Source organism: Dendrobates tinctorius, unplaced genomic scaffold, assembly GCF_039654945.1.
Source record: "Dendrobates tinctorius isolate UK_male_01 unplaced genomic scaffold, ASM3965494v1 ptg000030l, whole genome shotgun sequence".
Classification (NCBI taxonomy): domain Eukaryota; kingdom Metazoa; phylum Chordata; class Amphibia; order Anura; family Dendrobatidae; genus Dendrobates; species Dendrobates tinctorius.
The window spans coordinates 20,318,103-20,334,777 of record NW_027361698.1 but is presented as its reverse complement, the minus strand read 5'-3'; the positions used below and the strand labels follow the sequence as shown (position 1 = coordinate 20,334,777).

General features: G+C 38.7%; 1 protein-coding gene across 7 annotated transcripts in view; it reads left to right on the top strand.

Annotated features, from left to right (window-relative positions):
• Positions 1-16,675, top strand: part of ALPK1 (alpha kinase 1) — a 268,067-nt gene that overhangs the window by 94,160 nt on the left and 157,232 nt on the right. For all 7 annotated transcript variants that reach the window (XM_073571946.1, XM_073571943.1, XM_073571947.1 and 4 more), the window contains one exon: positions 5,702-5,931. In XM_073571946.1, the coding sequence (XP_073428047.1) occupies positions 5,814-5,931 (118 nt within the window). In that variant the 5' untranslated portion in view covers positions 5,702-5,813. The remainder of the gene's footprint in view (positions 1-5,701; positions 5,932-16,675) is intronic.

The following is a 16,675-nucleotide window of genomic DNA, read 5'->3' as shown; positions in this document are numbered from 1 at the left end:
CCAGAGGAGCAAGCTGAACCCGCACAACAAGCAGAGAGAGACAAAAACAGATCAGATGCAAAGGATTAGCAAATAACCACTTAGCTGAACAATGCAGGATCAGGGCAGTAGACATCAGACCTCAGAATGCACAGGAAAGCAATCACCAGCTGGGATTGACGGAAGTCTGCAGACTTAAATACTCCAATCAGTAACCCCAGATCTCCAATCGTCATCATCATCAGGTGGCCGACCTCTGTCAATCTGGCCAGCTCCACTACCTCCAGTATCCACCGGAGGGAGCAGGGGGAGCTTCGGCTCAGAAGTCTGAGCCAGGAAATTCACAACACCTAAGTCTGTCAACAATTGTCTTAACCACAGAACTTCTTGACTTGCATGTTCTGCGGCAACATACTCTGCTTCTGTTGAAGACAGTGTCACAATTGACTGTTTCCTACTTGTCCTACTTATTGGTCCACCTGAGAGGAAGTAAATATGTCCACTGGTAGATCTTCTGTCAGTTGAATCTCCAGCCCAATCTGCATCAGCGTATCCTGTTAAAATGCAATTATCACTTGTGGGTAGTTTGAGCTTAACTTTGCTGGTTCCTTTTAAATAACGCATTACTCTCTTCACAGCATTCCAGTCAGCTTTATTTGGTTTTGACACCTTTCTACTCAGGATTCCTACTGCTGCGATGTCTGGCCTTGTAACAGTCACTAGATACAGTAGTTTTCCTATTGCTGTTCTGTAGTCTTCATTATTTGGTAGCATATTTTTCTCACTATTCATCTCTTTAAGATAATTAGTTTCCATTGGAGACTTTACTGTTTTTGCATCCTTCAATCCAAATTTTTCTGCTATGTCTTGAATCATGTGATTTTGATTCAGTAGGAAACTTCCATCTTCTCTTTCTATCTGTATTCTTAGGTACTGTTTCACATTTCCCAAGTCTTTGATTTTGAAATGTCGCTTCAGGACTTTTAGAATGTTTTCTTTATCCCTTTCTTGTTCAGAACAAATCAAAATGTCATCTACATATATGAGTACATAAATACATCTATTCATCAGCCTTTTTGTGTACAGGCATGGATCAGCTTTGTTTCTTTGAAAATTTTCATTTGTAAGTACTTCTGTGATTTTGTCATTCCACGCTTTAGCTGCTTGCTTTAAACCATATATGCTTTTCTGTAGTTTGCAAACTTTGTTTGGGTTTCTTTCGTCTTTGAATCCTGGAGGTTGTTCCATGTAAATGTCTGCTGTTAAATCTCCATTCAAAAATTCTGTCTTTACATCCAGATGTATCAGTTCCATCTGTTTCATTGCTGCAACTATAAGTAAAGTTCTTATTGTAGTATGTTTGACAACTGGAGCAAATATCTCATCATAGTCTTCTCCATATTTTTGAGAATACCCTTTAGCTACGAGTCTTGCTCGGTATCTTTCAGGTGTGCCATCTGTTTGCTATTTTACTTTAAAAATCCATTTATATCCTATGGCTTTTCTTCCTTCTGGTAAATCTGTCAGTGTCCATGTATTTGTCATGCATGGATTTCATTTCTGTTTCTGTTGCTTCTATCCATTTATTAACTTCTTCTTTAGGGAGTTTAGATATGTCTTCCCAAGAGGTAGGTTCATAAATTTTAATTGTGCTTGTCTTGTATGAGAGACGTTTTGGTGGTTTACCTTTGTTTTCTCTCATTGAACGTCTTGGTTCTGTGTCTGTTTGTAGTTGTATTTCTTCATTTTCATTCTGTTATTCATCAATTTCAACTATTTTCTCATCAGACACCTCTTCAGCTATGTCACTGCTGTTTTTCTAATTTTTTGAGTCAATTGAAATCACAGTGTCTTCATTTAGATCCTTAATGAATGTCACACTGTTACTCACCGTGACTGTTTTGGGATCTAGGATTCTGTATCCCTTGCAATTTTCACTATATCCAACAAATATTCCCTGCATGGATCTGTTTTGAAGTGTGGAATGTTTTTCTGTTGGAATGAATATAAAAACTTTACATTCAAAAACTTTTAAATGATTGACACTTGGTTTCATACCTTGCCACAGTTCATATGGAGTTTTCTTCAGTTTTCTGGAAAAAAGTCTGTTTTGTAGATATGTAGCTGTCATTGCTGCCTCACCCCAACATTTCTCTGTTAGTTTGGAATCTGTCAGCATACATCTCATCATTTCTGTCAGAGTTCTGTTTTTCCTTTCTACTGCTCCATTTTGTTCAGGTGTGTACGGAACATACAGTTTTCTGGTGTTCTATACCATTTTGTCTTAAGTAGTTTTCTATTTTGTGACCTGTAAATTCACCTCCATTATCACTTCTGATGACAATTGGCTTCCTTTGAAATTTGTTACTCGACCTTGTTACATAGTCTACAAGTTTATCAAAAACTTCACTTTTATTCTTAATTAAGAATGTGACTGTGTATCCTGAGTAGTCATCTATGGAAGTCACCATGTATCTATTTCCTCCTGATGTAGTCACTTTCATGGGTCCACATACGTCAGTATGCACCAAATCAAGTGGTCTTTTGCTTTTCATCTCATTTTCTTTTGGAATAGATATTCTTGTGGCTTTAGATTTTATACAACATTCACATCTTACGGTAATTGAGCAATCTGATATCTTTAGATCTTTTGTCAATTCTTTTCTTTGTAGTTCCCTTATACTGTCGTGGTGTCTGTGTCCTAGATGTCTATGCCTCATGTGAATACAGTTCTTGTGATTATGTGTACATACCTTCATCTGTTCCTTTGGTGTGTCAAGATGATGTAATTGTTCATCTGCCTTGATATTGGTTATCACCTTGTTTCCTGCTAGAATTGCACACTCATTGTCTTTGAATTTTACAGTGAGTCCATTGGCTATTAAACGCTTCACAGATAACAATCCGCCTTCCAATTTTGGAACATACAACACATTCTGTACAAGTATCTTTGAATCTTGTCCGAACTTGTTTGAACAGTTTAGCATACCTTGTCCTATACCTTCTGCAGTTATTTTGCTTCCATCTGCAAGATAAATGGCTTCTTTCTTATCTAAATCAAGTTCAGTGAAGAAATTCTTGTCACTTGTCATATGACTCGTTGCTCCTGAATCAATAAACCAACCAAGTGATGATTTCTTGTCTGTTACTTTAAATGTGCCATTCCAATTATTCTCACATGAATCTAACGAAGGGACGAAACGCGCGCTGGGGCGCTTGGGGAGACCACATCCTGCAGACCACCTCTGATGTAAGTGCTCATAATTGTCATACCCCATTTTTATGCCATGGTTGGACATGTTATATACCAGGTACCTTAGATCTAGATGGCATATTAGGGATAATATTTTGGCACTGTTTTCAATGGCTGTAGGTCAGGCTTTATGTTGGTACTAACCCCTAATGTGGTTAAATCACTATGAATTTAATCTACTTTGAAAATAGCAAGCCAGCTGACAATGTTTTTACAGAATAATAAATCTGAAATCAATGTCAGACAGGTAGTGAGTTTTTTTCTTGTGCAATCATTTTTGTAAAGGGTGGAACTGTTGTTTTTTAAAAGTACAAAAATTATACAAAATCCAGACATTTAACTGTGACTGTCTACCACACAAAGTATGCGTGTCACAAACAACTTTTTTTTACATATCTGCTTTGCTAGTCAAAATTTTTATCCACGTTCGGTACGCCATTTCAGCTCCTTGTTGCTTTTTGGATTTGTACCTACCTAGCGTTTTGTAAGATGTCATTTTTTGGAAGGGGTTTGAATTTTGTTTAAGAAAATAAAATGTAGATATGTCTGTTTTTGCACATCTGTTTTACTAGTCCAACTTGACAACTGTACACGCCACACCTGTTCTGTGGACTGCTGTCACATTTTACTTTCTCTATGTGCACATGCCTACCAACTATTTCTTGTTACATTTTTTGGAAAAGGTTGAATGATTGGGGTTGAACAGATTGTAAGAAGTTAATTATAGTACTGTACAAAATGTATGTTAAATTAAAAAAATGCAATGGATGGGGTGGTGTAAAAGAAAAGAAAAACATATCACAGCTAAGGCCTTTTTCACACTTCAGTTTTTTGTGTCAGTTAAAATCCGCCAAAAAGGTGGAAAGCGGATCCATTCCTAACTGATGTGAACGGATACCACCGGATCCGTTTTTTTGACGGATCTGCCGAATGAAGAATTTTAAAGGAACCGCTGCCCGGGAAGAGGAGAGAGAGAGAGAATTTTTTTTTCTTTGTCCGCCAGAATTGATTTCAGGGTTAAATTTCCTCCTGACTTCATTCCTCCGGGCATGCGCTGTGTAAAAATGCGGATCCTACAGTAGAAAAAACGTTACATGGTCCGTCCTGGCATCTCGGCGGACGCAAAAAAATTGACGAATCCGCAAAAAAATGGATCCAACGGATGGCCATCCGTCAAGATCTGCCAGTAATGCAAGTCAATGGGGAAAAAAACGGATCCGCCAAAAAAAATGGCGAATCCGTTTTTTTGCAAAAACGGCGGATTTTGACTGATGGTTCAAAAACGGAAGTGTGAAACTGGCCTAAGAATTTAGAAACCTTTTATCAGCAGTAGGAGCAGCACCACCACTCACATCAGCTGTCCATGCAGAAGTACTACCAAACGTAGGCCACAACAGCAACATTGTCAGTTTCAGTTAGTCTTCTGCACAGAACAGTCCTGTGTGATCATAAATGACTAAGAAGAATTGTTGCACTGTTATTTGAATTTTAGAAAAGCATGGAAAGTGAGTTATGTTACTACCTGGTTACCATCCATTTCAATGGTGAGGTCACTTTGACATTACTAATTTTGTGTTTGCATTAAAAAAAACTTGAAAGGGGTTGAATACATTCTTAGGCAATCTCAACATGTTACACATATCTCAGGCCAGTTGGAAGCTTTGCATTGTTTTACAATTCACAACAAAACAAATTATTGGAAACATTTCTCAAACCTGGCAAATTCAAATTTCTAAAGATTCAATCATTTCTAATAATAATAATCTTTGTAAAGCATCGTAGTTTCACATGCAGACAAAATCACACAAATATAAATGATAATTCTGATTACTTTTATACTATATATGGGATATTAAAGCCCTTTTGTAAATTGGTATAGGATTGGAAATGACTGAAGAATTTGCTAATTAGCGTATGAGAACACAAAGTATACAACATTTCATATATTTTTGATATATTTTTCACTCACATATGTATACAGTATATACTGTACTTATTCTTTATTTTTCTGTCATAGATGGCTAGAGATAATAAACTATCACAAAATAAATACATTAACTGAAACATTATTCTGTTTTATAGATATATATAAATCTAGAAAATAATTCTTTATATATGTTATGGGCATGCTTTTAAGGGCAGGTGCTCCCGAAAGAACAGGCCGGAGCTCTTTATCAACAGGTTGCTTTCTAGTCTACGATGTCATCAGAAATGGTTAATGAACTTGTGTCAGGTCCTCTATAGAAGACAAGATTTCTGTATCTCTTTCATTCTCTTATCTTTTCGATCTGTTTCTTATCCCCATGTGTGTCAGGCACCCTGCTGTAATTTCACACTCTCCAATAAAGTGCTCAGATGCCGTCTTGTGTTTTCATGTACTCTTTCCTCCATTATCTCTCCGCAGCTTGAATTTCTCTTAGAATTGATGATGCTTTAGTTAATCATCTCTTTTCCCCTTTTGTTCCGCAGGTACCTCAACCTTGAAAGATCCCTTTTATTCAGAATATGTGCCTTCTCTTAGGTCATTGATCATAGAGCACCCAGGGACACTCAATTCACAGTCAAGTGGGAAACAGTCATCATGAATAATCAAGAGGTTGTGGCTATGCTACAGGAGTGCAAGCAAATGCTCCAAGTTCTCACCTCAGAGGTGTCAGAGCCATCTGAAGGGGAAAAGAATGACTACCAGCAGTGCGAAGGTGAGGACCTTATGTGACTGCACAGGACTACCAGCAGGTTCCTCCCCGCCTCTGTGCAACTCAGCCACATGTACTCTCTCCTGCTCTATTTTCTTCTTTTGGCAAGCAAGACTGGCTAGGCTGTTGGGTTTGTGGGGTATGAATGGGATTTGGACCGCAGGCAGAGAGGAAGCTCATTTTGTTGGAGTGAATTGCTGTCACTTCTAATTTCAGGCTCCACTAAACCCAGGCGGAGCCACATTTATTTGTGGAAACAGAACAATGAGCAAAAGTTTGATGGCAGGTGACATACTTTTTTGAATATTAGAAAATGAAAGAGGACAAGCTATTGGCGCAGTGTTGCACCAATGTATTAGCACTGAATGGCTTGGAGATTTAAATTTAATGACTTAACTTGCTAATTAGTTTTGCATGATTTATTCCAAAGAGAACCGATGAAAACATTTTTTTTTTTAATTCTGAGGATTAAACAAACCAGCAATACTTAGAAAAATGGTCCTAATGATATTTGTGACAGCTTTTGCCCTGCTTTGCATTCCAGTTAATGATGTCTTTGAATTTGCATAACTGAAATCTTTATTGAATTTAATAACAGTGCATTGACAGGTTTTGATTTTGTGGAAGACAGCAGAATATGAGTCAAAGTAAAGGCTGTTATTATAAATTCATTTGTACATTGTCCTCCTTTGCAACTTTGCAAGATTTTTTTTCTTTTTTTTTAAAAGAAAAAACTTTGTAAAAAAAAAAAAAAAAAAAGAAATTGAATGATGAAATAATTCACGAGTGCAAAGTAAAGCTCAACAAGGCTAAGTTCTCTTGTTCTTATGTACTGTCCAGCGCCTTGTTTCCTTTTTTAAAAAACTGTCAAGCTTTTTATTTTGATCTTTCTTTTTAAGTGACTTCAGTTATTAAAGGGAATCTGTCACCCTTTTTTTTCCTCTATTAGCTGCCGGCATAGACATCAGGGGCTTATCTACAGCATTCTGTAATGCTGTAGATAAGCCTCCGATGTAACCTGAAAGAGAAGAAAAACACGTTATATTATACTCACGGAGGTGAGCGGTCCGGTCCGATCTGTGTTGCGGTCCGGTCCGGCGCCTCCCTTCACGTGATGACGTCCTCTTCTCCCGTCCTGAAATGGCTCCGGCGCAGGTGCATTTCTCTGCCCTCAATTCTGCAGTGCGCAGGCGCCAAACCTCTCCCGACGCATCAGACCGGACCGCCCACCTCCGTGAGTATAATATAACGTGTTTTTCTTCTCTTTCAGGTTACATCGGAGGCATATGTACAGCATTACAGAATGCTGTAGATAAGCCCCCGATGTCTTTGCCGGCAGGTGAAAGGCCAAAAAAAGGGTGACAGATTCCCTTTAACATAACAGAACAGTTACCCTGTTTTTTTCATCAAAAAAGGTTTCCTGGAAGAGCAGAAGCTAATTGATGCCAGCTGATGGCATCAATTAAAAAATAGTGGATCTATGAATTCGTGGAAATGCTTCAGAATAACATTAAAAAAAATGCTAATGACAACAAATCACACAATTATTTTCTTCTTTCTGTATATGCATAGAAGATCATAGCTATAATCCCAACTCATAACTGTTTATACAGTGGGGGAAAAAAGTATTTTGTCAGCCACCAATTGTGCAAGTTCTCCCACTTAAAAAGATGAGAGAGGCCTGTAATTGACATCATAGGTAGACCACAACTATGAGAGTCAAAATGAAAAAAGCAAATCCAGAAAATCACCCTGTCTGATTTGGCAAGATTTATTTTGCAAATTATGGTGGAAAATAAGTATTTGGTCACCTAAAAACATGCAAGATTTCTGTCCCTCACAGGCCTGTAACTTCTTCTTTAAGAGGCTCTGTACTCCACTCATCACCTTGAACTTATTATCAGTATGATAGACACCTGTCCACAACCTCAAATAGTCACACTCCAAACTCCACTATGGTGAAGACCAAAGAGCTGTTGAAGTACACCAGAAACAAAATTGTAGCCCTGCACCAGGCTGGGGAGACTGAATCTGCAATAGGCAAGCAGCTTGGTGTGATGAAATCAACTGTGGGAGCAATAATAAGAAAATGGAAGCCATACAAGACCACGCAAGATCTCACCCCGTGGGGTCAAAATGATCACAAGATCAGTGAGCAAAAATCCCAGAACCACATGGGGGGACCTAGTGAATGACATGAATAGAGCTTGGACTACCGTAACAAAGACTACCATCAGTAACACACTACGCTGCCAGGGACTCAGATCTTACAGTGCCAGACGCGTCCCCCTGCTTAAGCCAGTACATTTCCAAGCCCGTCTGAAGTTTGCTAGAGAGAAGAATATTGGGAGAATGTCATATTGTCTGATGAAACCAAAGTAGAACTGTTTGGTAGAAACAAAACTCGTCGTGTTTGGAGGAGAAAGAATGCTGAGTTGCATCCAAAGAACACCATACCTACTGTGAAGCATGGGGGTGGCAACATCATGCTTTGGGGATGTTTCAATGCAAAGGGATCAGGACGACTGATCCGTGTACTTGAAAGAATGAATGGGGCCATGTATCGTGAGATTATGAGTGCAAACCTTCATCCATCAGCAAGGGTATTGAAGATGAAACGTGAATGGGTCTTTCAGCATGATAATGATCTCAAGCACTCCACCAGGGCAACGAAGGAGTGGCTTTGTAAGAAGCATATGTAGGTCTTGGAGTGACCTAGCTAGTCTTCAGATCTCAACCCCATAGAAAACCTTTCAAGGGATTTGAAAGTCTGTGATGCCCAGCGACAGGCCCAGAACATCACTGCTCTAGAGGAGATCTGCATGGAGCAAAGGGTCAACATACCACCAACAGTGTGTGCCAACCTTATGAAGACTTACACAAAACGTTTGACCTCTGTCATTGCTAGCAAAGGATATATAACAAAATATTGAGATGAACTTTTGTTAATGACCAAATACTTATTTTCCACCATAATTTGCAAAATACAGTGCATTGCGGAAGTATTCGGCTCCCTGAAACTTTTCAACATTTTCACACATATCATGTTTGAAACATAAAGATACCAAATGTAAATTTTTGATGAAGAATCAACAAGTGGTACACAATTGTGAAGTTGACAAAATTTATTGGTTATTTTAAATTTCTGTGGAAATGCAAAAACTGAAAAGGGGGGCGTGCAATATTATTTGGCCCCTTTACTTTCAGTGCAGCAAACTCACTCCAGAAGTTCATTATGGATCTCTAAATGATCCAATGTTGTCCTAAATGACTAATGATAAATATAATCCACCTGTGTGTAATCAAGTCTTCGTATAAATGCACCTGCTCTGTGACAGTCTCAGGGCTCTGTTTGAAGCACAGAGAGCATCATGTAGACCAAGGAACACAACAGGCAGATCCGTGATACTGTTGTGGAGAAGTTTAAAGCCGGATTTGGATACAAAATGATTTCTAAAACTTTAAACATCCCAAGTAGCACTGTGCAAGCGATCATATTGAAATGAAAGGAGGATCATATCACTACAAATCTACCAAGACTCGGCCGTCCCTCTAAACTTTCATCTCAAACACGGAGAAGACTGATCAGAGATGCAACCAAGAGGCCCATGATCACTCTGGATGAACTGCAGAGATCTACAGCTGATTCGGGACAGTCTGTCCATAGGACAACAATCAGTCGTACATTGCACAAATCTGGCCTTTATGGAAGAGTGGCAAGAAGAAAGCCATTTCTCAAAGATATCCATAAAAACTGTTGTTTAAAGTTTGCAACAAGCCACCAGGGAGACACACCAAACACGTGGAAGAAGGTGCTCTGGTCAGATGAAACAAAAATCAAACTTTTTGGCCACAATGCCAAACGGTATGTTTGGCGAAAAAGGATACACAGCTCATCACCCTGAACACACCATCCCCACTGTCAAACATGGTGGTGGCAGCATCATGGTTTGGGCCTGCTTTTCTTCAGCAGGGACAGGGAAGATGGTTAAAATTGATGGGAAGATGGATGGAGCCAAAAACAGGACCATTCTTGAAGAAAACCTGTTGGAGTCTGCAAAAGACCTGACACTGAAACAGAGATTTGTCTTCCAGCAAGACAATGATCCCAAACATAAAGCAAAATCTACAATGGAATGGTTCACAAATAAATGTATCCAGGTGTTTGAATGACCAAGTCAAAGTCCAGACCTGAATGCAATCGAGAATCTGTGGAAAGAACTGAAAACTGCTGTTCACAAACGATCTCCATCAAACCTCACTGAGCTCGAGCTGTTTGCCAAGGAAGATTGGGCAAGAATTTCAGTCTCTCGATGTACAAAACTGATAGAGACATACCCCAAGCGACTTGCAGCTGTAATCGCAGCAAAAGGTGGTGCAATAAAGTATTAAGTTAAAGGGGCTCAATAATATTGCATGCGCCACTTTTAATAATAAATAAATTTTAAATAAATTTAAAATAACCAATAAATTTTGTTCAACTTCACAATTGTGTCCCACTTGTTGTTGATTCTTCACCAAAAATTTACATTTGGCATTTTTATGTTTGAAGCATCATATGTGGGAAAAGGTTGAAAAGTTCCAGGGAGCAGAATACTTTCGCGAGTCACTGTAATCTTGCCAAATCAGACAAGGTGATTTTCTGGATTTGTTTTCTCATTTTGACTCTCATAGTTGTGGTCTACCTATGATGTCAATTACAGGCCTCTTATCTTTTTAAGTGCGAGAACTTGCACGATTGGTAGCTGACTAAATACTTTTTTTCTCCACTGTAAATACTTACATTGGCTTCCACAACCAGAAGCATAAATAGAAGAAATTGCAGTGCAAACTTCAAAACCGGGCATAACCCTTAGCATTACCTCACCCAAATTGTGGTACAGAGGGTTTTGTACATATGTACTTCCCCCTATTCCAACCTGTGTAAAGGTAACAGTGTAAACAATACATGGTTATCTCTTTCACAAATTATGACGTACAGTCATATGTCAGGTCCCTGAGTTTCCCGGTAGATGATTGTTGAATTAATCATCCATCATCTACTGCTAACAGCTTTGCTCTGCCCGCAGCTGTTAACTGGCTAAATGCCGCTGCCAGTCTCTGACAATGGCAGTTGATATGTGCCAAAAGGTGGACGCATCAGTCAGCGCTCCCATCGACCCACCCAAGGCCTTATCACGGGGTGCCATTGGGTTGCCATGACAGCCTGGAGTCTGCTGAAGACCTTCGTTCTTTTCATGACAGTTCTGTAAAGCAAGCGTGTAGCTGGCGTTTATAGGAGACCATAATTTTCTCTATACATGGCAGTGCTGATGCACTGTTATGTATACAGTTGTGCTCAAAATTTTACATACCCCGGCAGAATTTTTGCTTTCTTGGCCTTTTTTCAGACCTTTAGTAGCCATTCAAACCCATTTCTGTCAACTTCTGTGCATGTTATCAGGCCAAAATCACCAGAGCATATAAACTTTTGATCAGGGTCATTTGGATATTTTGGGTTGTCATTATGATTTAAAAAGTTAAAACACAGTAGTTTGACAATCAATGGCTTCACCCAACCACTAACCATGAGTGGAGAAAAAGTTTTGATGTTATCTTTCATATTCTCGGAAAAAAGGCCAAGAAGGCAAAAATTCTGCCTTGGTATGTAAACTATTGAGCACAACTGTAGGACAAGCGTTAAGTCCCCTGCACTAAAAGCGGAATTACCTTCTGTGACATCTATAGTATATCAAAAGTATATACTGTAGTGCAGCAGTTTTCACAGAGTGGCAGATAGGCAGGGATCCCAGAGAGTTCAACATAAAATGTCTTTATTCCAGAAAACTCACAAAAACAGGTAAGCAAAATCCTACTGGTTCGCAGCCATGTCCTCAAAACAGTCTGTAAAACCAGTAGGAAACTTATACAGAGTATTTTAAATCCATTTTTACAGTGGATTTTGCAGTAAAATCCTAAATTCTCTTAAACTGTCTGAATTTACCCTAAATATGAAGAGGTAATTCATGCTCTTTACGCTCTATAATATGTTTTGGGTTTTTTGCTTTCTGCCTAATGTTTCACAACTCCCATAAGTTGCAGTGGAGCGAGCTGCAGACAGCGAAATCCGACTTGTTCACACTTGTGCATGTCACATATGTTTTTAATCCATTTTTTCCTTGCTTAGCATGCTTTGGGAGACCCCACCCCTCTCTTGTGTGACATGCACATAAATGAGCTGCCTTGCACCACAAGCCCATACTGGGGGGTGCCTGTCTGTAGCCTGTTCATTTAGACACTGTTCACATGTTCAGGTTTTAAATACATTAGATAGGGACTGCTCCGTGAAGGGTTACCGTGACGTGGTGGAGCAGCTTGCTATACAGTTTTTGCAAAAAATGTATCGATTAAATACCCTGTATTTGTTATCCAGCACTTGCTGATTACTGTCATATTTTTTACTGCAGAGTATTTTTGCAAATTTGTCATTTTGTGTTTTCTTGTTGTGTTTCAGCCAGTGGGTGGCGTGAACACTGTCTGACCGACTTGTTCACACTTGTGCATGTCACATATGTTTTTAATCTGTTTTTATAGCGAAATCCTTCTGTCTAATTCACATACTCTTTTCTCAAGTGCAAAATTGGCCTGGAGATCTCATTCTCCTGATGTATGTATGAGGCATCCAAAAATGTCTACACCATTAGCAATTTGCCACTCCTGGCTCCTCAGCTCCTCAGCTACTTATCCCTACTCTTATCTGTGTAGCTTCTCACTACAGTTAACTTGTCAGACAAGCTTTTTTCTGTCCATATGGTTGGGGGGCTGCATATAATGGCATCACGGGCTCCTGTTTTAAAATAAATTATACTGCTACTTGAGTATAAATTGCAAATTCACGTTAGATGAAAATTGGTTAGCTTACTGATCTTGGACGGACCTTTCTGCTATTAATGACTATTCAGCCTCCCAACACTCCCAAGATGGTGGATAAAAAGTAGAGAAGGGAATGGACGTCTTGAACTTGTAAGAACACTCTGTTTTTTCTATTTTGATTACATAGAGCACATACTACACTGCACAGGCTAATAACAGCTGATCATGTAGGACTTTTTCCACGCAAAACCCTTATGAGTCCTAAATGTGCTTATGTATAAAGCTTTAAGTGGGTTTCAATGCCAAAAAAAATACATAAATTAGTTTTAAATACTTAAATAACTTTCTAATATATTGTTATAAGGCTGGGTACTGAAACTCGTCAAGTGGCTACTCCATCCCGGGTCCCAGCAGCTTTTATTATGGTCCATTGTTTGACACAGGTCACACAGTCGCCCTCCACACACTGTTTTTGGTCCCATGGTTCCTCTGTCAGCACGTGATCTGAGCAAAGTGGCCAGGATGGAGTAACTACCTGCCAGTGAAGACATTTGGCCCAATAGAATAATATTAGTAAGTATTATCACTTACGGTACTTTTTAAAGCTCTTTTATGCATGTTATTTGGCTGGAATCCCCAGTTAACGTGACAATGACTCATTTCACTTTTAAAGTCCTGTTGAATTTCTCTTAAGCTATGCTGATTCTACAATCTCTTTATCCATCTTATTTTAGGCAGTACATCTGATGTAGTTACCAGTCCCCTGAGTCAGAACAGGTTAAATCAAGACACAGTGAGTTGAAGCCCCATAATCACTAAATTATACACAGTAAATGTGGTAAAATACTTGAGGAAGAGAGAAATGATCACAAAACACAAAGGATTAAGAATTCTCCATGAAGATGTAGCCTTAGGGTAGCTAGTGGGAAATTCTGCACATTCACGCAATAATTAAAGTATTGGTTCAGTAGATACTTCTCAATATTATGGGACAAATCTTCTCAATGCAGATCCTGTGAAGCAAGTTTACATTTTACAATTCTGTAAGAATCTGGGTTACTAACGAATTGTTATAATAACTAATTGTTATAAAGAGTATGCACACTTGGAGATTTTTGAATATTGGTGCACCATATGAACGGTGCACTAGTCTTTTTCACATTGCTGCATGCATGATATTGGCACACAGATTTATAGCCAAAATAATCTTAGAAATTAATTGCAATGGGATATCTGTACTCATATTATGGTCTTCTTGACTCCTTTTTTTCTGAAATACTAAATGGGCTGTATCCACCACTGGGTTATGCTATCTTTTGGATGACTATCTTGTTGTATGGGAGCCAAAATCAAGCTATTGTTGGTGAAAATATTGATTTGGCATGTCCAATTTTAGACTGCTAATCATATTGTTCAGTGCCACAAGGTATTTTTGGCAAAAGCTCTCTTGTACAGAACAAAGGAGCGCTCTTATGTCTCCGACCAAGCAGAGTCAGTCCAAGATGACTTCTGGCTGAATGATCGGCCGAACTGTTGTTCTGCCAACAGCCATCTAATTTGTAAGGCGAGCTTAGTACACACCTCACCAACGTTTCTCAGTCTGTGTGTACTGTGCTCCAGCTATAACTTACAAGTAATTACCACTGTAGACAATTAATGACTACATCAGGGACATAAACCGGAACAGACAGCGTCCAAAAGGGTGGTGAGATGGATGAAAAATGAACATTCATAGCTATCATGCATTGCATTCAGTTGCTATCATTCATTGGGCAAAAATGTTCATTTTCATCTCTCTACCCCTTTTGAACGCTGTCTATCTGTTTATGGTTGAGGATTTTTGCCAAGTGTGATTCCTTGGTTTATGTTCTTTACATCCTGCCGATATGAGAGTGCTGCTAACAGCTCCATATGTATTGTATCAGTGACATGTCAAAGCCAAAGCAGGCACTGCTGAAGCCAAATTTTGACAATCCTGTTCACATGTCATATCTACACAATATACCGGTAACTAGAGCTCAGTGATCAGGAAATGGTGCAGAAGGAGGCACAAGCGCAGCATTGGATTAGTAAGACAAGAATTACTAGTTCAAAAAATTATTCGGTTGTATAACCTCTTAAATGTATACATACAAAAGATGATGACACTTTCTAACTTTTTTAATTGTAAAATAATCATATAATTATTGTTACTTAGCAGTCTTTATATTAGTGATTTCAGATATTTAGTATCATGTATAACCTACTGATCCATATTCTTGGGAATAATTAGAAAGCACTTTGCATTTTATCAAGGATATGTGGCAGTGTAATCTTAACCAGTGCTGCCCTGGCATATTTATTTAAAACATATTTCAAATTTGAGCAGTTAAACTAGTGCATAATTTGCTGAGGATGAATGACAAGGAATATTCCGCTTCAAGGATTTGATGTCAAGCAGCTGAGTTGATGCTCCTCTACTACAAGCAGGTGTCCTGCCATAGCTGTGCTAACGTTCGGATAACGGACTTGTGAGGACACTTGCATCATTGAATTTAGTGCCCAATCATAAACTGAATAGCTTTTGTGTAAGGCTGTATCACTGAACTCTTCTATTTACCGCTAATTTAATGACTGTTTTCTTTTACATAATTCTTTTTTTTTTTATGATACAAAACCAACCCCTCTGTGACCTCATGTATCGTAGTATTAATTATATGAGATCTAAACAATACAAATACAAGCTTGATCAATTGTACAGTAAAATAATATAAAAAGTTTTGCTTATTTTATAAAAAAAAAAAAATCTGAATATTATACATCATGCCACCGTGTTACACCATATATCAAATCTAATAAATGCGTAAAACATAAAGCACTATGAAAGGGTGTTTTAATGTTAGGAATAAGTAGAAACGCTTTGTTCAAAATCCTGCATCTCCGTACATCCTCTAAAACACTGACAGTAGATGCCTTCATGCACGCTAATGCATTACAGGAAAGTGACAATTATCCTCAAAGCATGTAATATTAATAATAAAAAAAATTATTTCTATAGCGCCAACATATTCAGCAGCACTTCACATTTTAGATATAACATAATAACTAGCGTACGTGGTCAGCTAAGGTGTTATCCGAGCAAGCATTCTTGGGTGCTAACCAAGTGACTTCGTTGTGCTTGAATAATATGTTCGAGCCCCACGTGACTGCATGTCTCGTGGCTGTTCGACAGCAGCAACACAATCAGAGATTCCCTGTTTTCTAGGCAATCCCTACATGTTAAATCATATATATCCCTAAAAATTATCTTTATTGATTAAAAAACCATATGCAATGGTTCACACCAAAAAAAATGTGCACAACGTGGTCTTTTTGTTACTGTTGGAAAGAGTGTGAACATACACTGCATGCTTAGAAAACACTGATTTAACCAACATTAGGTTTTTCCTACAGTGACCACATCTGAGTTGGCTCTAATAGTTTTCTGAGCACCATTTTTTCATCTATGCCAACTATTAGTTGGCAGTGTAAGCAGTATCTAATTTCTGTAGCAACTTTTGAAATTTAGTCTGCATGTTAAGAGACTACAGTCTATTTTGGCAAACCAAGGGCCCAAACCCCTGGAGTATTGTTATCCTTTGACCACGTTGTGAAATTATGTCAATCGTCACCAATTGCTTATTGTGGTCTTTTTTGTTTTTAATTGGGGTCTAGGGTCCTCTTAGATATAGGATCGTCTATGTCTATTGATAGGGGTTCCTTTAGGACATCGGGTAGGAGGGTTCCCCAAGTGGCTGCAGGGAATATAGGGCTCTCAGGGTCAGCCATCGTGGAGCGGGGGCACCACAACGTTCCCCCCTATGGTGCCAACCTCCGCAGCCAGGAAGGCGACAGCCTAGTTGACATAAGAGGGACT